We start from the raw sequence: 25199 nt of genomic DNA, 5'->3' as shown, positions 1-25199 counted from the left end.
GATGCAAGATCCACTTGAACAATATTCATACAAATCCGGCGTACTATATCTTGGTGGTAGATGAACACTAAGTCAATAGACCACAACTTAGGTCCTCAATTTTCATAAATTAGTAACATAATTATCGATATATAATCATTTTACATGTTTACATATTATATACATTAACAATTATATAATCAAATATAAATAATAATTTAATGTATTTAATTCATTAAGTGTGTATATTGAATTAAAATCAAAGTTACACTACACATTTGACCCACGATCAAAATTTTATGTGTATAAGCCGATTGAGTCTTAGCTTGATTGATATGGACATTGTTTCCAATGCAGAAGGATGTGAGTTTGAGTGCGCTAAAGCGTATTATCCTCCTATTTATGCAAGGGCGAAGCCATAAATTTTTTTTGGGGGGGCCGAAATGAAATTTTAATTTTTAATAGTCTAAATATTTATAATTTTTAAAGGATTAAATCAAATTTTTATAATTTTAGGGGGCCAAAGTGCAATTTTACCTTTACTAAATTAAAATTTTAAAAATTTCTAAAAGGACTAAATAGCAATTTTTTATTTTAGGAGGGCCGAGGCCCCTGCCAGCCCCTCTCTAGATTCGCCTCTGTATTTATGGGTTGGGGAGGGATTATGGGTAGTTCTAGACATTGTGTCAAAAAAGCAAATATGATCAGAATATATAATGAGATTGTTCAAAAAAAAAATCATGTGTATAATAATTGCACCAAATCAAAGTTTAAGTATCAAATTGCATATTGAATCAAAGTTTATGTATAGTTTTATGATTTATCCCTATTTTTATTTACTTGGTAATTTAAATTTAAAAAAATATTTGTAAAAATAACTTTAAAACTTTATCAAACTAATGTTAAAAACCCAAAACCATTTTTATTAAAATAAAGTTAAAAAACTAAATATTAATATGAAAAACCAAAAACTAAATCAAATTTAACTAGACAATTCACAATTTTAAAAATCTAACTCAATGAACCATACCACCCCAAATGCAATGTATAGAAATTTATTTCAATAATAATGTAATGTTTTCTTAACTTAATTGGATCCATCGGTCGAATCAGGAATTAATTGGGATATCAATTCTGAAAAAGGTCATTAAATTAATTGATCGTAAACTAATACAGATCGACTGAACGGGACAATAGTGAGTTGAATCAAATTTTTATATTTTTAATAATTTATTTAATCGAATTGTACTAATTAACTGAATAATCAATAAGTGAAAACTTTGAATATTATTCAAATTTAATAGGAATAAAACAAATTTATAATTAAATTCAAATTTTACAAAAAAAAAAATTTCATATATCCACTAATATTCTCCTATTTATGGCACCTTCACTCCTCCCTCCAACTACACACTCTTTCAGCTCATTCTTTCTACTTCGTTTCTGCAATTACCCCCAACATTTTGAACTTTCTATGGCTTCTTTCATACAAAACCTCCATTCCAGCCCTCAAACCTCTTCACAGTTCACTAAACTGAAGAAAACAAGGGCAACGCCGTCACCTTCTTTTCATCCAAGCCAATGGGCAACACAGCACCAGCAACAGATCTACGCCTCCAAGCTCTTCCAAGCTCTCCGTCATTCTCCTCCGACCTTCTCTTCCTTCGATGCCAAACAAGTCCGCGAAACGGCGGACAGAGTGCTGGCCGTCGCCGCTAAGGGAACAATGCATTGGAGCAGAGCCATTCTAAGTGCTGCCGGCGCCAAGATCAGGAAGAAACATAAGAAAGCGAAGGTCATCGCCGATCGAAGGTTGAGGAGATCATCGGAGATTAACAAAGGGAAGAAGAAATCGACGGTCGTTGAAAGGAAGCTGAAGGTTTTGAGACGGCTTGTCCCCGGTTGCCGTAAGCTATCTTCTTACTCGAACGTTCTAGATGAAGCTAGAGATTACATAGCGGCTTTAGAGATGCAAGTTCGATCCATGACGGCTGTTGCCGAGTTTCTCGGTGGTGGCGGTATCGTTCGAGCGCCGCCGCCGGCTTATCGGCTTGGTTCTAATGTCGACTCTTAAAAAAAAGTGAGAAGGAAGTGATATTAGTATTTACAAATTACACTCCTTAAATGTAATTAGCAATTTAAATATAAAAAAGTTAATTTAAGAAATATGTAATTATTTATTTTAATTCGTTTGTAATAAAATAAAAATAATTGTTGAAAATTAAATACTTAGTACAAAATTTATAAATATTAATTTTTATAACAAATATTAAATTTATTCGTAATTTTAATCTTATTAATATAATATTTAATATTTATTTTAGTAAAATTAAAATATAAAATATAAATTTTAATTTTTAATTTTAATAAAATAAACATATTTTTCATATATTTTTAAAATTTTATATTAAGCAAAAAATAATATTATTTCATTTTATTTATTTTCTTAATTTGTTTTAACAATCTCATTATAGTTCGATCATATCTGTTCCTTTTGACGCAATGTCTATAACCATATATACATAGCTCATCTCAACCAATATATAAGAGGATAATACACTTCAATGCACTCGAACCCATATCCTCTTGTATGGATAATAATACTCATACCAGTCGAGTTAACCATTAAAAAAATATTAATAAATGCATGAAATTTAAGAATTTAAAAGTTAAATTAATAAGATTATATAGATATTTAAATATATTTTTAAAAATGAAACAAGAAATTTAAGAAAGTAGAAATACCATATGGTGTGTTTATGTAAATTAATCTATCACTAATGTTACAAAAATGGTGACTGAATTGTTAATTATATAACCATAAATGGTGAATTATCATTTTAGATTACAATTTTAGGTCAAATTCCTCAGCTAGTCCCTATATATATATATACTTTTCTTTTAAACAAGTTAATTCCTTTTCTTGATGACTTTTTAATGCATTTTAATTAATAAAAACTTACAAAAATTCTTTCCATCTCTTCCCGATTTATCTAGTTCACCATGATCATCAACATCTTCAATCCTCCTTCACCATATACAAAAATTCAAGAAAAATTAAATAAATCTCTAGATCCCTGCAACCTCTCCACTGCCATTATCATCAGCTAAGGGTTTCTTGATCAGCTCAAAGGGGTTTGGGAATTCAGAAACTCACCTCAAAACCATTCCCAAACAACATCTCCTCACTCCCAACTCTTAAAATAAGCAACAGTAAAGCTTTGAGGAAAAAGTACAGGAGCCCTTTCATTATAGTCAAAGAACAAGACCAGAAGAAACGAAGCTGAGACCCATTGAATCAAGAAACCCATCTCAAAATCATTCACAAACAAGAGCTTCCTCAAACGAGTTTCTTAATTCTCGACTCCGTTCATGTGTTCCTCTCTATTCTGGGACAAATGGGTATATCACAGCAGTAAAGATTTAATCGTTAGTGACTATTTTGTAATAAATTAAAGTTTAACATATTATTTTATAATTTACCCAATACACGTTTTTATAGTGAAGTATGTTGAAGTAATGCTAAAAGTTGGGGACTTGGGGTTGTGTTAAAACAAGTGTTATACACTATATTATAAATTATACCAATTTTGAGCTTAAATTAGGGATTCATATCATTGTCAGATTAATTAGAATTTTAGATGTATTGAATTAAAATTTAGGGTCCACTAAAATCCATGTCTCATGTGACAGAGTTATATCACATCACATGATAATATTCATGCAGCCCTAAGCCCTTCGAACCTCACGTGGCTCAATGACCCTACACTTTTAACTGCACCCACCTTTCAAATGGCTTGCATTGCATGTGGGATGTGCCCCCAAAATGTCAACATTTAAGTAAATATGTTGACTCGATTGAGTTTTAGTATTATTGTTAATGTAGGAGGTGATAGGTTCGAATGCATTGAAATATATTTTTCTCTTATTTAAAGGTTGAAAAAGGGTTATAAATAATTTTAAATATTGTATAAAAAAACAGGTAAAATAACAACCTATTATGAAATTAATAAAACTATTTTCTCATTTTATAATATAATATGTAATAATATTAAAAAAAAACATATGAAGTGTTTTATGTTAAATAATGGGACAGGGGTACAACACATGATGGGAGAGCAATATGGCTTTTGTTTGAAGCATCAAAGAGCTTTGTGGGAGACAGGGGATATTCCTGTATTTTGTAATTTCTTTGATAGTTGAATAAACTCTTTTTTTCCGAAGAATATATTATAGATTAAATATTGAATATCAAATAAATATACTCTTAAAAAATAATATGTATGGTTGATTGATTCTTAGTTCAGTTGGTATAGATATCATTGTCAGTGCAGGAGGACGTGGGTTTAAGTGCGATGAAGCACATTTATCCTCCTGATTGAGATGGGTTATGGGTAGTTCTAAATATTGTATCAACTTTGTATATATGAACCCAATACTTTTGGGCATGCTTCGTTTGCCTTGCTTTTCTTATTTGGACACATTTGGCATGGTGCTAGAACCCTGTTTAGAGATGTTTTTGCCGATATTGATCCAGATTTGGATGCTCAAGTGGAATTTGGAGCGTTTCAAGAACTTGGAGATCTAACTACAAAAAGACAAGTAGTCTGATACAAGATTGCTTTGTTAGTTTTCGCTTCTACTTCCATTTGTGATTTGCCATAGGCTGCTGGAAAATTTTGATTTAAATTACAATCAAATTTATGGAAGCATTGGTTTATACATTAATCCCTATATATTAAATTAAAGAGAAAATTAGTCATTCTGTTAAAAATTTCATCAATATCTATTGTTAAAATCTAAGCTCTAATTTACTTACTCATTTAGTAAAAGGGACAAAACACAATATAATTACTGATACAAAAAATTCTATATTACTTTTACCCGTCCCAACCCGACCCATTTCTACTTTTGCATTTAAGAAATGGAACATTAATTTCCCAATATTTACTATGGGGAGGGAGCAAAGGGGCAAATGATCAGTCATAGACGTCATGCATACATATGTGTGTATATATATCAATATGATATATACAATGTATTTCAGTTTCACATTTAAGGGGCAAACACGTGCGGGTAACATGAAAGGCAAGCTGTGTGATTTTAGGGATTGAGACATGCACTTAGGATGCCCAAAGTGACATGGCATCCCTATCACGAGAAGGGGTTTTTGTTTCCTTGGTGGAGCCCTATTTTGCAATTTGGTCCTAAAGACCCAAAGGTGGTACAAAAACAATAAAAACCAAAGGTTCACATGTCTTTTGTCCAACAAATCATATAACTTTTTATGCTTTTCATTTGGCTCCTTGCTTTGCTTAATTTCACCATTTTGTCACATGCCTCCATGTGCCTTCTTTAATTAAACTACAATGCGAGTACATGCTATTATTAATTGTGTGCAAACTTTACATGTCTATCATAAATTAATCTAATAATTTTTGTCCTTTTTTCTTAAGACGTTAACTTCATGTGTCACTTTCAGATTAAATTTTAATGTAGGATTTCGTAAGATTTCAGTGTCGAGTTTTATCAAGATTCACTTAAATGTCCTTTCTATCATATTCAAGTAAGGTCATCCATAATTTTATTACCAACTCCACATGCTACCATTAGGTCATAGCTTGAAAAGACTCTCTCTAATCCTACTACTAATCTTACGAGATAAATCGCTAGCACAATGAGACCCACGTTAATCTCAGTCTACACAAGTCCCTCCTCTAAAAAGAGACAAACTCTCTTCCTCCAAGAGACTTCTTCAACACCCTTCGTAACTTCACAAAATTCTAAACCTTCCAATCTCCTCCTCTAGTAGTTCTCAGTACATATTGGAGTGAACCAAACTCATCCAACGTCCCCCAACATTGTATCAATATCTATATTACAAACCCCAAACATGCACAGTAATCTATGCACAGAAAACAATATAAAAGAGCATCAACACCGATATAACCATGAACCCCACTTTATATAACAAAGAGTAATGGAAATGTCATTTAACCCTTCTCTGCACTTTGGACCATATCTGAAAAATCACAATCACCACCAAGTGAACTTGAAAAACACAACCATCATCACAACAATTTTCCTCAAAAACACACACCAAGTAAGCCATCTCATCACCTTAACACCACAGATCAACCCGAGCTTTGTCCACATACAATTTAAAGACTCTCGATTTGCAGGACCTCATAAATATAAAATATTAGTTTCCTAGGTATTCTATCAAAATTTTAGCCAATCCCTTTGTGCTGCAGCACAGCAATCCTATTCTTAAATAACTGCACAAAACGTCGTAAGCTAAGAACAAACACAAAAACGACAAAAAAACAATGGATATATCTATGTAAAAACCATGCATACTATATATATATATATGCATGCCATTGGTGTTGAACTTTTTTTCTTTTGCATGGTTAATCTAACACAAAAGCTTGTTTACTTAATTAAATTGAACAATGATTCTCTGTCAATATATATTTATTACACCACCTACTATCTCAATTTTTTTGGGTTAATATGTTATTTATCTTTTGAATTTAGTAGATACTTGAATTTATTCGGTTTTTCTAAATTAATTTTTATTTTTTAAGATGTTTTTAATTTTTAAATTTATGTCCTATATATGTTGTATTGATAAGTTGTCGCGTGTTACTATAGGATAGGGAGAAATTATTTTATGGACCCTTTCCACCACAGTATCCATGGTCCCTTTCCAATTATTTAATGATATTTCGGCAATTTTTTCTATGTCATTGATACATAATTTTGATAATTTTTTTACCTTAAACACCAAACCATAAATCTCAAATAATAAACTCTAAACCCTAAATCTTGAATTTAGAGTTCAAGGTTCAATGTTTGGGGCTAGGGGTTTCGAGTTTAGAATTCAAGTTTGAGTTTGGGGTTCGAGGCTCGAGTTCGATTTGAAGGTCCATGTTCAGGGTTCTGGATTTAGGGTAAAAAATATCAAAATTATGTATCAATGACATTGAAAAAATTGTTGAATGATATTTAAATAATTAGAAATGGATCATGAATGATGTGGTAGGAAGGGTCCATAAAATAATTTCTCATAGGATTGGGAATCAGTGCCACCTCAACACAAACTAATTGTATTAGTGTACAGGTACTAATCTAAGTGACGAAATACAGATTTAAATATCAACTAATTAAAAAAAATTCAAATACCCACTAAATAATTTGAAGAAATATAAGAGGGTATTAACGGTATTAACTTTTTTGGGGGTTTCAATTTACAAATATATGTGCTTGAATATGTGGTACCTGGACCTGTCCATGGGCCCGACGGCCCGCCCAAAATATGGGCTCGGGCAAAAAAATGAGGCCCATTTAAAAAACGGGCCGGGCCTCGGGCACCACTTTTTTGGCCCGGCCCTGCCTGAATATAATAAATATATATTTTTTATTTTTATTTTTTAATTTTAAAATACTTTTAAAATATATTTTTTATTTTTTTATTTTTAAAATAATTTTTTAATGTTTATTAAAAAATAGGCCGGGCCGGGCCGGGCTCAGGCTTATGATATTTTTCCCGGACCGGGCCTAGGCAAAATTTCAAGCCCATATTTCGGGCAGAGCCGGGCTCGGGCCTAGGAGGCGGGCCGAAAACTTTTTCGAGCCCAACCCGAACCCGACCCGGCCCATGGACAGGTCTAATGGTACTCTCAGAGTTTGTATTTAATGTAGGTTCAGGGAATTAAGGCACTTAATATGCATTTTTTTTTTGGTTGCTTTCATGATGACATAGAGTGTTTAATATAGTTGAGTTCTCTAACTACCTCATCAATTCCAATGAAATATATACCACTCACATTAAGGCCTGTTTTTTATTACTTAAAAAAACATTTTTTACTCCAAAAGTACTTTTGGAAGAAAAATTATGCTAAACAATCTGTTTTTGGCTGAAATTTTTAATTTTTCAGAAGTGCTTCTGAAAAGGAAAAGCTAAAAATTTTAGATTTTACTCTCCCAAAAGCACTTTTGGTGCTTAATTACTTTTTCACTCCTCCAATAACATAGTACTTTTTTTTTCTTGGTGCTTAATTACAAATGTGTTAAAATCATTAATTAAAAATAAAAAAAATATATTTTAAAATACTAATTACAAATATTTAATGGTTGTATTTTAATATTTAAAATATAATTTATATATTCGATTAAATTTTATAAATAATTAATATTTATTGCTTAAAATATTTAAAATTTATATTTCATATATTAAAATATTAACAACAAGTTATAATAATTTTTTATATTCTTACTAAAATATAATAATATTAATTAATTTAAATATTATTAATGCATATTTGTTACTTGATAATAACATGTCTAAAATGGACATTTTATTTCTCAAAAGCACTTTTTGACAGCAATGCTAAACACTCAAATTTTAAACCAAACTTTTCAAAAATACTTCTCAAAAGCACTTTTCCACAGCACTTTTCAAAAGCATTGCCAAACTAGCTCTAAGTTTTCAAATTTAGATCCATGATTAAACCGTTAAAATTCTAATTTGATTCAACCCGCCTGATTAATTTAATTAAATAAATTATTAAAAATTTTAAAAATAAGTTCAATTGGTTTCGAATAGTTCAGGGGTCAATCAATTTAATCTCTCTCTTCGGATTGGTACCCCAATCAATTCCCTATTTGATTAGTCGGTTTGATCCAGTTTAAACAATATTGTATTTTTGAGGCCTTGCAAATATATCTCTATCTCCATTTGATAATAAAACCCTTAACTGAATTGGTGTTATTTATCAATTGAGTCTCAACTCAATTAAAGCATTACAAAAAAAAAAAAAAACTCATTCTTTTTACAAAATAAGTTAGTTACATTATTATTAGGGTATTTTATCTTTTATATTTATAAATCAAAAAATTCACCCATGATAAGATTTAAACCATAAACATCATGTATATCAAACTTTTAGCGAAAACCCATTCCTTTTACAAAGCAATAAATATTAATTTGAGGATATTTTTTTTATATTTTGATAAATTTTAAAAATACATATGCATGATGGCCATGAGAATCATAGGCCTTGAATCTAAAATATCATAATGTTTACTATCCTAACAAACCATTTAAACCAAAAACACATTTAGTTTTATATCTATTTTTTTAATAAATTTGTTATATAATTTCTTTCCACTCAAATAGTAGGTGTGCCATAATATTTGTTAAGTTGAATGTCAAGAGTCAACTTAATACTAACTTAGACCACGAAAATCACTTAAATGTTATTTAAAAAATATTATAATAATGTTTTTAACTTAAAATTAACTAAAATTACTAGTATAAAATTTATCACTTTTGTCATTAATTCAATTATTGAAATATTTTTTATTATAAATATTTCTCCTAAATAATAATTTATACCTATTATAAAGCTTTTAACTAAATTAATATCATGAGTTGATTATGTTCTAACTCAATAGGGAAAAATAGTAAAATTTGAGGGTTCCAACTAAATTATTTTGAGGATGTTTTGTCATTTTTATATATTTTATATAGAAAATATGCACATAGTAAGATTTGAACTTATGCCTCTTTTGTTTTTCACATTTATACTGTATTATTCAACCAAAGCCTCATTTGTTATATCTATATTATTATTTTATCAATATGTTTATCATATAATTTTATTTTTCATTTGTATCGTGGGTGTACCATACGTGGGTGAAAAAATAAAATTATGAAACAAATATATTTGTAAAAAAATTATTTAAATTATAAATGATGCTTTGGTTAAATGGTAAAGCATAAATATGAAAAATTAAAGAGGTTTAGGTTCAAATCTTATTATGTATATATTTTTTTTGTATAAAAGATGTAAACGATAAAAAAATCCCTCAAAGTAATACAATTAACTTTGAAAATTGAGGGTATTTTTCTATTTTTCCTAACTGCATTATACTCAGTTAAGCCGTGATACCAACTCAATCAATAAATTTACAACAACAATAATAAATAAATAGAAAAGAAAGAAACAAGGAATGGCTTTAGAGGTGTGAAAGACAACAAAAGGGGGGAAGAGGACAAAATGAGTGTGCCCACAACCACATGCGGAGTAAAGGGTGGTGCTGCCATTAACGAAACTGGTGGTGGCCTCACTATCGCCTTACCCACAAAACGTCCTTATAATTATTTTATGATTCCATTTCTTGTGACATTAAAAGTTCCCCACTCTCAACTCTCAACATATTATACCTTGCATGTGCCTTATGTTTCTCTTTACTCCATCTTTTCTTTGCATTTAACTTTAGAATAAATTTACCGACTGAGTTCTAGCTCGGTTGGCGTTGACATTATTACATGTACAAGAGGACGTAAGTTCGAGTGCGTTGAAATGCATTTATCATCCTATTTAAGGGTTAGTTAGGGACTATAAGTAGTTCTAGACATCTGTATAAAAAAAAACAACTTTAGGATAAACTTGTCTCTTTTTCTCTATATATATAATTGTTAAATTTTGTTATTAGTCATTGTATTATATGTAAGTTGTAGATTAAATCTTTGTACTCTAATTTGGTAATTTTTAGGTCAAATCCTTAGGGACGAATACAAGGGACCAAAAAATGGAAAATTACAGCAGCTCCCTTATAAATCATTAAGTTATAAATTTTTATATGGTAAGATTGCATTTTGACCCTCAACAATGAAAAATTTTCTATCTGGTCATTTCAAAAATGATGAAATCATAAACTAATACATGATAAAATTATATTTTAACCTCTCGAAATTTCATAATTTACTTTCGACCCTCTTGAAAAAATTTCTAGATTCATCCTTGCATATGTTTTTAAAATTTGAAATTCATGATTGAACGGTAGCTTTTAAAATCACTACGTTAAATTTTGTTATTTCATTATAAAATAAAAAGACAAAAAGTAAAGAATAAAGAAAATAAGAGAGCAAAAGAGAGAGCGTATTTTATTAATTAACGAGAATATTTACAAAGCTTCTCCAAAGTCTATATTTATAGACATAAGAAGTATAAATGAAGTAGAGATCTACTCCTAATGACTATTAGAATTTAAAGTACATCAAAACTTAACTTGATCTTGATGGACATCTACTTAATAAGATATTCATAACACTCCCTATTGGATGTCTATTGGTAGATAATGTGTCTCGTTAAAATCTTACTAAGATAAAAACCTTATGAGAAAAAAAAATTCCTAGTGAAGGAAAAATAGTACACATATCTATAATGCGCATAATATGCTGCCTCATTAAAAACATTATCAGGAAAATCCAATGGGACAAAACCTCGATTAAGGAAAAAAGAGCACAATGCATATTTACTCCCCTTCATGAAAACATGACATACTTTCTCATATTCTATGTATTCAATCTTGAATACTAGTCTTTCAAATGACTATTTGAATTTATTTGCTAACCATTTATATCACTGTTCTTTTAAAAGTTATGAGTAAGGGGAAATTTTGAGAAAATATATTTTGATCTCTTTAGGAGTTTCAACAATAATCATAACAAACTTTAATCATGATCCCTCTTTAAAATGCAAATATGTATTTTGGATATTTTATAATCTTCTTTCAACTACTATTGATTCATCAAATTTACCACATATGTTCAATTATTTCAATTCATGTAAACGAAAAAATTTCCAATAATTTCAATATGCTTCTAGCATTTTAAATCCTTCAAGAATTTTAATATAAACTTTACTATATAATGATTCATAAAAGGTTGTAACAACAACTATTAGACGCAAGTTAAATCTTTTATGAACCGCTAGTTTAATAATATATCTAAAAGTTATTGCATCCACTACAAAAGAATATTATATCTTTTCATAATCAATACTAGGACTTAGCGAAAAACTTCATATTTTTATTCCGTTTTTACAAAACTGCTTCATTTGTACCCTCACTGGCTTTATACTTTTAGGTATTTGGACTGCTGGTCCAAAAACTCCACGAATTTGAGTTGTGCCTTTCTATTTTGACTAATCTATTCCATAGTATATTTCCCAATAGATTTATTCAAGATTCTCCTTTTATTTCATTATTTTAACAATAATATTGCATGCAAAACCATTGTCGATCACTTTTATTATCTGTTCGACATTTTCTCTAATTGACATAACGTATTGAGATATCTTATTTTCACTATTTTAATCTACAGTTTCAAGTACTTGAATCTCTTCTGGGGTTTTACTTATTAGTTATGTCTTTGGTCTCTTCTGGAGCACCCGCCTTAACTATATGACCGTCTAGACTTATTATTTTATTTTATGAGAATTTTCATATTTGGAACTTGTAATGAGTTATCCTTGTTGAACTTCTAGTTCAAATTACTCTCCCCCCTAACTCATTACAAGTTATTATTTCTCTCCGCCTAATGTCAGGAAAACTATCAAATCAAAATAGTAATCACAAATCATGTCATAATTGAATCTTCAATACATTTAAAACATATAATAATACAAGGAGACTCGTAATTAATATATATTCCCAATTTTCTTTGAGTATTCACTCATTTTTGTTGTGGTGGAGCAATTGGAACATATACGCACATACAAAAATTCAAAGATGAGAAATATTTAGTGCTTGACCAAAAATGAATTGTAATGGGGAGTATTTATAACTTATTAGTTTGATACGCACAACACGTAAATCAACATAATCTCATGTTGAAATAGGAAGTTTAGTTCTCATAAGTAATGATTTAGACATTAACCAGAGGCATTCAATCAATAATTTCTCTAAATTATTATGCGCATAAATAACAAACTTCTACAAAAGTTTTTCATACTCAATCAATAAAAGATTGAGATATAAACTCATTAGTATTAGCAAGATGAATTGTCTTAATTGCATAATCTGAAATTAATTATTTAATTAAGTAATCTTGCAAACGACAAGTTGCAAGTGGATAAGACATACGTGATTAGATGCATCTACCAAAATCATATAATATCAAAACCATCCACATGGTGGATGAATGAGCCCATATTCATTTCAGAATTGTAAGACATTAAATCTCAACTTTAGCTAGTGAGTTTCTAAGAATCAATTTTCATTGAGAACAAGTAACAAATTAGAATTCTTTAAATTAAAGAACCTTCGATTCTTTAATAAATGTCCATATGAATTCTTAATTAATTTTTGCACCATATATATGATCCAGGATGGTCTAACTGGTCACGCCAAGTAGTAAATGTATTTGTATTAGTAAACTTCTAGTTTACTTTAATATGCATTTCAATTGTACTAATAATATCAATATAAATTGTGACAAATTGATAATATTATTAACATTTATTTTACTTTGTATCCACACATAAGTATTATTGTGACATTTACTACTGGAAATGTTTAAATCAATATGAGGTCTATAATGTCACTAAGTCAACCAAATAAATATAAATTCCAAACAATTATATGTAGCATTTGCTTCATGGAATAAGCCAAAATCTCTTCTTCTTCTTTTTTTTGCATTGAGTCTTGACGATTTTATCAAGAAGTAAGCAAATTAAAATCTAGTAGTGGACTTTGAATCCAATCAGAATCTATTAATAGAAAAATTTGAGAGTGTATCTTATTTTCTAAGTGTGCAACAGGTACATAACCAATGACATTTCATACATAAGTTTTCTCTCTTATAAGTTCTCATCAGTAATATTTTTCATGTAATTTTACTTTGTATCCACACATAAGTATTATTGTGACATTTAATACTAGAAATGTTTAAATGAATATGAGGTCTATAATGTCACTAAGTCAACCAAATAAATATAAATTCCAAACAATTATATGTAGCATTTGCTTCATGGAATATGCCAAAATCTCTTCTTCTTCTTCTTCTTCTTCTTTTTTGCATTGAGTCTTGACGATTTTATCAAGAAGTAAGCAAATTAAACTCTAGTAGTGGACTTTGAATCCAATCAGAATCTATTAATAGAAAACTTTGAGAGTGTATCTTATTTTCTAAGTGTGCAACAGGTACATAACCAATGACATTTCATACATAAGTTTTCTCTCTTGTAAGTTCTCATCAGTAATATTTTTCACGTAATTTTAATTGAGAACTTATTTTGAATACTATAGAGTTATACTCACAGTTGAAAAAAAAAACTTGCAACTTTAGGTGCATCTAACCATAACGAGCTTTAGATAGAATTACCATATTCTATTGCTCATAAATAGACTATTCACAGTCAAATATTTTGCTTTCAACCCCTTAATGGGGATGATGGCAAAAGAAGATCACAAAGATAGTCACAGTCAATTTAATTTAATAACAAGAGTAATCAATAACTCAATCCTCCCTTTTTTCATCCTTTTAAAATATATATTTATAGCAGTAGTAATTCATATGAAATATAATATTTTCCTCATTTACAATCTCAATATGAGATCCATTATAAATATATTTTAAAACCAATAGATTAACCATCACAATATATTAATATATTAGCTCTTACGGAGCTTTCGACTAATTTTGTACTACTAAATATTGGAATAATATTTGTTTGTTTCAGACCAAATAAGATAAATATTTTCTATCTGTAATGATAGAATTCATTACTACATTCCTATATCCTTCCTTAAAGAATATTAATGAAACAAAATATTTGGGCATACGCCACATATGTGGCCAATAATATTTCATATCACATTGATAACATAAGTTATTTTTTCCTTTGAAGAGTTATATTGAGAACTCTCATTGTTTTCTTATTTATTATTATGTTTCCACTTTTAGTGGTTCATAATTATATATTTTATTTTCTTTAGGGAATGCAAGAAATCTAGTAGGACAGACTTCTAAATGCCTCCATTGATTCGTTATTTCATAATCATCATCGCAAACATGCATGGATTTGAAATTAGAATCTATCTATTCATGTTTGTCATGATTAGTCTCCAATTATAATAAAGTAAAATATACATGAAGATCTTTAACATCATCGTCATCACCCACGTAAGGATTATATAAATTTCTTTGCATAATGATTACCTATAGTGCGCAAGCCTCAATTGAAGATTGAAATTGCAATAGCTCTAGAAGACAATCGACAACAATTTGAGCAACAGATTTGGAGTGATCGCATTATGAAATAAAATAGAATCATGCTCATAACGTGTTATAAAATAAAAAGACAAAAAAGTTAATAACGGAAATAGGAGAGCAAAAGAGAGAGTGTATTTTATTGATCAATGGGAATATTTACAAAGCTTCTCCAAAGTCTCTGTTTATAGGCATAAGAAGTATAAATAAAGTAGAGATCTAATTCTTATGACTATTAGAATTTAAAGTACATCAAAACTTATATTGATCTTGATGGACATCCACTTAATAAGATATTCATAACAATTTCTAAATTTTATGCAACAAATAAATTATCATGTGTGTAATGTCATGTCAACTTACTATTTTATAAAATACTACTAAAAAAAGTCACACCATTTTAATTAACGGATTTTGTGGTTATTGTTTGAATTAGGATTGAAATTTCAAATTTTAAAAAAATTTATAGGTATTAAAAAAAATGATCAAACTGGAGATTTAGAATAAATCCACAACTTAAGTATAGTACAAGATTAATTGTAGTGTTATTAATACCTCACCAGAGTGGACCTCGTTGACTATGACTTTGCCTATGGCCTGAACTTGGCAATTGTTTTCACATTGGGATCTGAACTTTTTTTTTTGTCCAAGTTAGTTCTTAAACTTGGCAATCTTCCATATTGGAGTCTAAACTTAGCAATTGTTCCAGCCCTAAATGTAGGAACAATTTTCAAATTTAATGATTAACTTAGACAAAAAAAATATCCAGACCCCATCAGAATAGTTACCAAGTTCAAACTAGAGGTGCTCATGGGCCGGGCCCATAAAAAATTTTAGCCCGTTACCTAGGCCTAGGCCTGGCCCGAAATATGGGCCTAATATTTTGCCCAGGCCCGGCCCGTGAAAAAAATATGAAGCCCAGGCCCGGCCCGTTTTTTTTTGACTTAAAAGTTAAAACTAATTATTTAGTTAATAACATTATAAAAATATAAGCACCATTTTATGTTAAAAAATAAAGTATAGAAACTAAAATTTAATCATTTTGGTAAAAGGATATAAAGATTAAAGTTTAGTTGTAACTTGTAAGCATAATGGAATGAGCAAAGATCTGAGTTTTGGTAAAAGGATATAAACTAGTTATTTAACTATGCTAGCCTTGTGATACAAGATCAAACTTGTCACATGTCTTTAAGTAATACTAAAAAAACACACATCATTTATGAAAAGATCTGAGTTTGATTGTTTCGAAGGAAAGGGTGTGGTAGCAACCTCTAAGTGATAGCAACCTGACTGGGCCTGCTGTTTTTCGGCCTCAATAGCTTGTTTCTGCAATAAAACAAAGCAAAAACAAAAAAGATGAGATTAAAATTATGAATAACATGTACAAAATACAATGGGAAATGTTACTACTGCAAGAAGTGAAGTAATAATGGAATGAGCAAAGAGTTGCAGCATCTACGCCACTAGACTGCAAGAAGTGAAGTAATAATGGAATGAGCAAAGACTCGATTTTTCAAAGAGCTGGTACTGGGATTGTCATACAAGAGAATTTAAAACAGTGTTGTACTAAGAGAATTTAAAACAATGTTGTACTAAGAGAATTTAAAACAGTGTTGTACAAGCTTGGTCTATTTTCATACAAGAAGAAAGAACATATGGATATAAATGTAGATAGGCTCCTTATAAGAGAATTTAAAACAGTGTTGTACTAAGAGAATTTAAAACAGTGTTCGAGAGCTCATCAGGTTCACTAAATTTAAGGAATACCTCGACCAATAGAGATATGATCTGTAAATTCACAAGAAATATCAATATTATACATAATATTAATTACAGATATTGATCCCATTAGCTTACAAAATGTATTTTTACTGTGACAGTACAATCCTTTATAGATTGACTTTTCCTCAACAAGACCCCAAATAAACAAAGTTGGATGTAATTTAAATATAAAATTTGTCTTTGTAAAGTTAAATGGACAATTTAGGCTTACTCAACCGTTCCATATCATTTTAAAATATATACTTAATAATTTTATTTAAACTTTAAACAGTTTTTCTTTTAATTTGAAATTAAACAATTTATCTAAAATCTGATTTTTTCTTGAAGTACTAACTTCATTAAAATGGAAATCGAAGTACGAATGAAGTCATTTCCACTGCATATAATCAAACTTCCAATTCTTGTTATTAGGGCACGTTGTAAATACCTATCTAATGAGACTTCAACAAGATTTCACTTTTATTTTATTCAATATATTCATTCAAGGCAATCAAACATCCTCAAAAACATCAAATTATAAATCCATATCAAATCTTCAGATACAAAAAAGAGATATGAATGAATCAAGCTATGAAGGAGAACACCAATCAACCAATGGTCAAACAACAAAGAGATAATAATTAGATTTCATATGGAACATAAGAACGCAAGCCCAATCAGCTACCTTCAGTTTTAAAAGGAATATGCCACTGAAAGTGAAAACCAATCCAAAGAAAATCAATACAACATAATCTCATCATTGTTAGCCCTCAATCTAAACAAACATGAACCCAGAAAAAAAAAAAACAGGTAGGAGATTCAGAACAACAAAGATCCCATATATAGCACAAAAAACAAACAGAATTATCTCAGAAACACAAAAGAACATTCAAGACCAACCATTAATAAAAACACCCAAGAATAAAAACCACTCAAATCGCATGAAATGAAGAAAGGCCCACTAATTTAATCTATGTTGGATGAAAGCACAAAAATTGCAAACACAGGAACATTAACCCCAGAAAGAAAAAATGGAAGAATGAACAATCTTACCTCTCAATAGCCAGATTATTACAAGAAAGGACTTTAATAGTCGTGGAGGACCGGACACCGGAGGTGGAATGGTGGATCGGTGGAGGTGATTTTTCGATTTGGGGAAAAAAATGGAGGAGGGGATGGGTTAGGGATTTATCAGATACACGAGAAATGGGAAATGGGAAACGGGAAATGTAATAATAAATTTTAAAAATAAAAAAAATATTAATTATATCCGGGCCGGGCCGGGCCCAAAAAATTTTGCCCGAGGCCCGACCCGTTTTCTAAACGGGCCTTTTTTTTTACCCGAACCCATATTTCGGGCCTATATTTTTACCCGAACCCTCCCAAATTTCGGACGGGCCGTCGGGCCGGGCCGGGCTGCCCAACCCATGAGCACCTCTAGTTCAAACCCCGATAAAATGATTTAATACTTAAAAAAATATGCCTAAAAGAAAGGGTAAACTATACAATTGGTCACCCAACTTTCATAAGCCTTCATTTTGGAAATTGAAAAAAAAAAGTTTGCAATATAAGCACTGACGTAATATGCTTTTATCATTTTAATCACTCGCCGTTAATTTTCCATTACATACACTCAATTTAGTCTCTCAACTTTACTAAATTTTCATTTTGGTCACTCAGTTTATCTTTTTAATTTCATTTTTTTTGAAGAATTAATTTTAGTTTTTCTTTGCAGTAAGAGAAAAACCTGGGTTTTTATCGGAGAAAAATTGAGTAGAAAAACCATTTTTATCTTTTTAATATTCTTTATTTAATTTCTTTTTTAGAGTTATTTTTTTTCTTTGTAAAAGGGAAGGAAAAACCTGGGGCTTTACAAGAAATTACTGTTAGAATGAGTCCAAGTTTGCTGCTGTTTGTTTCAATAATTCTGTCACTCATGTATGGTAGACCTATTCAATAGATTTATTGTTATTAGTGGATACTATTTTTAGGAGTTGGTATAATTAGTTGCTATTTTTCAACTATTTTTAGTTGTAGAACAACTTATGTAAAGGCTCATTACTTGTTGAATAAAGTGTGTAAGTGTAGTATTCCTTTTGTATTTTTATTTTCTCCATAGTAAAAGTGGTGTCAGAGCCAGATTAGCAAGAGTGTGAGTTGAAAGTTAAAACACATAAGGAAACATAAGGTTTAATTACTATTTTTATAGTAGCAATTATGACTATAGATTCACATTTTATCCAACCAACAACCCTTCGCTTTGATTGTCATTATGACCATTGGAGCAGATTAATGGAAAATTTTCTACGGTCCAAAGAATACTGGGATGTTGTTTCTTCTGGAATTATTGAACCTGAAGAATGAGCACCTCTGACAGCAACACAACGAACAACTTATGAAGTGACAAAGTTGAAAGATCTCAAAGCGAAGAACTACTTGTTTCAATCAATAAGCAGGTCCATCATGGAGATGATTCTTATCAAGGATACTTCCAAGTAGTTATAGAATTCTATGAAAGAAGTATCAAGTTTCAATGAGAGTAAAGAGGTAGCAGCTCCATGCTTCTAAATATGGAGTTCAAAAAACTGAGAATGAAATTAGGGGAGTCGATCACTGATTATTTTTCAAGAATGATGGCAATTGTGAATAAGATGCTAATTCATGGTGATAAAATGGAAGATGGTGCTATTGTCGAAAAATTTCTTCGATCTTTGACACCAAAGTTCATTTTTGTTTCTTGTGCCATAGAAGAAGTCAACGATGTTGAAGAACTATCAATTGATGAGTTGCAAGGTTCTTTACTGGTTCATGAACTAAAACGTCAACACCAAGACAAAGAGGAACAAACCTTGAAAGCACCTACTGATTCAAAAGGTCATGATCATAGTAGAGGGTGAGGAAAAGGATTTCATTATCGTAGTAGTTTTGACAATAAAAAAATTGAAGGCTATTCATCAGATTTTACACAAAAAAAGGGTCGAGGTCGATATTAGACTAGTTCAAAGATAAGGTAAGTAGACAAATCAAAAATTGAATGTTTTAGATGCCACAAGGACAGACACTACAAGTTTGAATGTTGGACCAACCTTGGTCGACATTTGGTGGCAACAAATTTTGCAGTATCAAATGAAGAAGAGACGCAAGAAGAAGAGACGCTCTAATGATATGTCATGAAAAATAGATGCCTTCATCAAATTTATGGTACTTTGACACAGGTTGTAGCAATCATATGTGCGACAACAAGGAAACTTTCTCATCAATTGATGATACTTTCAGCACCAAAGTGAAGCTTAGAGATGATTCTACCATTTCATTCATGGGAAAATGTACTATCAAAGTCCCTTCAAATGAGAAAATGCAAGTTATTAATGAAGTATTATATGTTTCTGATTTGATGACTAAATTTTTTAGTGTGGGATAGTTACTTGAGAAGGGGAATGAAATTGTATTTAAAGATGGAATTTGCAAGATTTATGATCAGCAGTAGAACTTACTCATTCAAGTTGATATGATGCAAAACAGGATGTTTCCCCTTAATCTTCATGATCTAGCTCATGCTTATTATGTGACAAAATTAAAGGAGAAAGCATGGATTTGGCATTTCAAATATGGTCATCTTAATTTTGGTGGCATGTGGACCCTACACCAATAGAAGATGGAGGAGAGGTTTCCTCCAATCACAATTCCATCAGGAATTTGTGAAGATTGCGTTGTCAGCAAACAACATCGAGCTTAGTTTTCACAATGCAAGGAATGGAGAGCTAAGAAACAATTTGATTTAGTCCATCCGGATCTCTATAGTCCAATCTCACCATCTAATGAAGGTAAAAGATATCTGATTACATTTATAGATGAATTTAGTAAAAAAGTGTAGGTGCATGGGTAGTATGATCAAAGTTCTTCGTAATAATCATGGAGGTGAGTATACGTCTACTATGTTTGATGATTTTTGTACGAAGCATGGGATACGTAGGCAATTTATTATAGCCTATACACCACAAAAAAATGGTGTATGTGAAAGGAAGAATCGAACCATCCTTAATATGGTTTGAAGTCTAACATGAAGAAGTGGAATCCCAAAGTAGTTCTGGCCAAAAGCAGTAAGCTAGAGTGTCCATCTCTTGAATAGAAGTCCCACACTTGTTGTTTTGAATATGGCTCCCAAAAAGGCTTGGTGTAGACGAAGATAGATGGTTGATTACTTCAAAATTTTTAGGTGTATTGCATATGCTCATGTTCCAGATCAGAAGAGAATAAAGCTTGATGATAAGATAGTAAAATGTATAATCAATTGTGATTATAATCAGTCATGATGTAGTGTTTGATGAAGAAAAGTTTTGGCCTTGGAATAATTCAGCTATAGTTGTGACACTAATTCCAGTTGAGTTTGAAGAAGACCAACAACATAATTCAACTAGTAACAATTTTGACCTTATTGAAGAGGAGGAGGATCAGCCTAATCCCGAAGCCGTAGAAACACATGATGAACGCGTCCATCATCATCGACAAAGTCCAGTATGGATGAGATATTCTAAGGTGTCCGGAGTAGATTAAAGTGATTTCGCTTTGTTTGTTGATAGTGATGTGTTAAACCAAGCTTTATTTGATAAAAAATTTTGATATAACAAATTGAAATGTTTTTGAATAAAACTTAAAATTTAACAAAATTAACAAAATTAACAAAATGAATTTTCAATTTGAAGTCTAAGAGATAAAATTTTGAATATATATTTTGAACACTTAGAAAATTTTTATAACAATTTTAAAATCAAGTTAAAATGATTTTGACTAAGTAAGAAAGTGATTTATCATTTTATCAAGTCAAAATACATTTCAAACAAGTCAGTAATGCTCCAGGCCAAAGAGTATCGATACCTTTTTGGCCAAGTATCGATAATTTAAAATATCAATACTTTTCAAATAAACGATACCAAAATGGCATTTTGTTTATCACAAAATTTACTAAGTATCGATACCGTATCGATATCTTTTCATAAGGCAGTGACAAAATATTCCTGATATTGATATTTGAACTCCAACGACCACTAAATTTAGCATTTATTACAAAAACATATTGATGCATTTTTATTTGGTATCGATACTCGATATTGTAGGTGTATCAAATGCTCTAGTTTTCACATCCCCAATGGCTCTATTAACTACCAGAACAACCTCAACGATTGGAAATCAATTAAAGGGTATAAATATCAGTTTCTAAAGTTCTTACAACAATTCAAGCAAAATAATCAATCAAACAACCTTTGTGCCAAGTACTTCCATAATTTTCTTGTATACACTTGTGATCCTTTACTTTCATTCCTTAGTTCAAGTGTATTATAGTTTATTTGTGCTTAATTGGCAAACACTTTGCTCGTGTGAGGATTATTTCTTAGTTTGCTTCTCTGTAATTCTCTGAGAAGGTTTATCTTATGATTTGGGTAGAAGTCTTAAGAGAGTTGTAAGATTAAACATTGTCCTCAAAGGTTGAACAAATCATTGAACCGCTCTAATTCTTTGTGTTCATTGTTTCATTTTCTCTCTTTACATTCACTAATTTTTTAAAAGGTCAATTCACCCCTCTTGGCAATTTCGGTTTGATTAATTGAGCTAATATGATCCAACTACTTTTGACGAAGCGGTAAAACACAAAAAAATAAAGAGAAACGATGGACGCTAAAATGGAGACGATTGAAAAAAAACCTACACTTGGGAGTTAACAAGTCTTCCCAAAGACCATAACACTATTGGCATCAAATGGGTTTACAAAACAAAAATGAACAAAGATGGTGGTGTTGAGAAATACAAAACACGTATAGTAGCAAAAGGCTATAAACAAGAGTTTAGAGTTGACTACAATGAGGTATTCCCGCCAGTTGCGAGACTAGTTACAATTTAGTTGGTGATTGCATTAGTAGCTCAAAAATCGTGGCCTACCCATCAGTTAGATGTGAAGGCTGCCTTCTTGCATGGTGATATTTAAGAACAGGTTTTTATTGACCAACCTTCTAGATATGTGAAATCTAATTGTGAGCATAAAGTATATAAACTGAAGAAGGCTTTATACAGATTAAAACAAGCTCCTCGAGCTTGGTACAGTATAATTGAAGCCTATTTTTTAAAGGAAGGTTTTACAAAGTGTCTGTATGAACATAACCACTTTTGGTATGTTTGTATATAGATGCTCTCGGTTACACAGGGAATAATGGTGTCATGATGGAGACATTTAAGCAATCTATGATGCATGAATTTGAAATGACATTTCTCGGGTTAATGCACTACTTCCTAGGCATTGAAGTTCATCAATTTGCTGTTGGTATCTTTGTTTGCTAAAAGAAATGTGTGCAGACGATCTTGGAGAAATTTTAGTTGAAGGATTGTAACTCGATCACTACACCAGCATAAGTTGGATTAAAACTTGCCAAAAATCTCAGATGGAAGAGAAGTGAATTGCACCATGTACAAGCAAATTGTGGGGAGTCTAATGTACCTAACAAAAATAAGGCTAGACATCATGGATGGTGTTAGTCTTTTTAATAGATATATGCAGAACCCTGCTGAGAAACATCTTCAGGCTGTTAAGCATATTTTACACTATTTGAAGGGAACCGCGTCTCTCGGATTGTTTTTCAAGAAAGAAGGAAGCTTAGAGTTATTTGGTTTCATTGACATTGATTATGTTGGTGATATTGAAGATCGAAAAAATGCCTCAAACTATGTATTCAGGCTTAGTTCAATAGTTGTCTCATGGTCGTCAAAGAAACAATCTATGGTTACATTTTCAACAATAGAAGCTAAATTTGTGGCCGCTTCATCAAGTCCTTGTCAAGCTATTTGGTTGGGGAAGATTCCTCAACAATTTCAATTCAAGTAGCAAGAAGCAATAATAACTTTTTTGTGACAGCAATTCAGCCATTAAATTGTCAAAGAATCCAGTTATACATAAGAGAAATAAACATATAAATGTGAAATATCATTTTTTGAAGGATCTTACAAAAGATGATGTGATTGACCTTGTTTTCTGTAGAAGTGAAGATCAAGTTGTTGATTTGTTCACAAAGTCTCTCAAAATTGCTACATTTCAGAAGCTAAGGAAACTCCTTGGAGTTTGTTCAATGGATGCCTCATAATAAATGAGAGTTTATTCCTCCAACTTTAAATCAATTTATCCTTTTCATTTCTTGTTTCATTCTCCTTTCTTTTAATTTTTTATTTTAGTTGTTTTTATAGGAAAACTTGAATTTTTAGAGAAATATCATTTTATCCTTTTAACTTCTTTTATTTTTATAAAATTAATTTTAGTTTTTCGGTAAAATAAAAAACTTGGTTTTATAGGAATAAATTGAGCTTTTACGATATTGAGTTACAAGTGAAAAATTGAATTTTATCTCAAAGAATTGAATATTACAATTCCTTATAAAAACTTAAGTTTTTTTTTGAAAAATAAAATTAATTTTAAGTTAATATTAACAATAGATAACTAAAATGATAGACAAGCCCATATTGCAAACTTTTTCAATACTCAAAATGGAAACTTATAAAAATTACATCACCAACCATACAATTTAGGGAAAAAATAGGCGGTTTTTTTTTTTTAAATAGTGAAGATGTTGGGCATAAGGCTTGTCCCAATTATATCTTTCGGCCCATAATTGCTTAACTTTTTAAATATATTTTATTTTGTTAAAAATGTTTTACTTTACACACCCTTTGTTTTGTTGTCACAAATCCCCAAACCACATGACAACCCCCTATTCACTGCCTTTGATTAAGGAGAAAAGGAATTAAAAGCGCAATATTATTATATTTAGAAAGCTATTAAATTACTGATTGAGTTTTAACTCGATTGATATTGATATTGTTATCTATATAGAGGATGTGAGTTTGAGTGTGTTGAAGCGCATTATCCTCTTATTTAAGGATTGGGGAGGGATTATAGTTAGTTCTATGCATTGTATAAAAAAAGATATATGATAACAACTTATAATGAGATTGATGTTCGAAAAGAAAGCCATCAAGTAATTAATTTTTTCTAATTATTTGTAACTACACATGTGATATATTAGGATGTCTTTTAGGTTTTGAATTTATATTTTTTTACCAAATTACCTAAAATTGATAGAAAAATTAACTTTATTGATGTAACATATATGTGGATTGCCACGCGTATGGCATATCGGTATTTAATTAATTTTTAAAATTTTAAAAATATTAGAAAATATTTTTTATACTTTTTTAATGTCTTGTAAATTTCAAAAAATTAATTAAATGCGAACGTGTCACCCACGAAGCAATTTACGTGTATGTCACATTAACAAAGTTTAGAAAACATTAATTTTTTCATCGACTTGGAGGTAATCTGACAAAAAAATACAATTTCAAGAACTAAAAAAAA

General features: G+C 30.4%; 1 protein-coding gene and 1 long non-coding RNA gene across 2 annotated transcripts; one reads left to right on the top strand and one right to left on the bottom strand.

Annotated features, from left to right (window-relative positions):
• Positions 1–1371: 1371 nt before the first annotated feature.
• Positions 1372–2219, top strand: LOC105761128 (transcription factor bHLH149). Its single transcript, XM_012578839.2, has one exon. It carries the CDS (start codon positions 1454–1456, stop codon positions 2051–2053), a length of 600 nt encoding a protein of 199 aa, XP_012434293.1. The 5' UTR covers positions 1372–1453; the 3' UTR covers positions 2054–2219.
• Positions 2220–16044: 13825 nt separating this feature from the next.
• Positions 16045–18150, bottom strand: LOC105761129 (uncharacterized). Its single transcript, XR_001123623.2, has 2 exons — positions 17861–18150; positions 16045–16372 (listed from the first exon to the last, which is right to left on the bottom strand). It is a non-coding gene; the product is annotated as an uncharacterized LOC105761129 (long non-coding RNA).
• Between the last annotated feature and the right edge of the window lie 7049 nt (positions 18151–25199).

This window comes from Gossypium raimondii, chromosome 11, assembly GCF_025698545.1.
Source record: "Gossypium raimondii isolate GPD5lz chromosome 11, ASM2569854v1, whole genome shotgun sequence".
NCBI classification, from domain to species: domain Eukaryota; kingdom Viridiplantae; phylum Streptophyta; class Magnoliopsida; order Malvales; family Malvaceae; genus Gossypium; species Gossypium raimondii.
The sequence above is the reverse complement of the archived record's forward strand: the minus strand, read 5'-3'. Positions and strand labels throughout refer to the sequence as shown.

Bases quoted from the DNA above. Each gene is read 5' to 3' on its own strand.
- LOC105761128 (XM_012578839.2), top strand. From the start codon at position 1,454: ATGGCTTCTTTCATACAAAACCTCCATTCCAGCCCTCAAACCTCTTCA.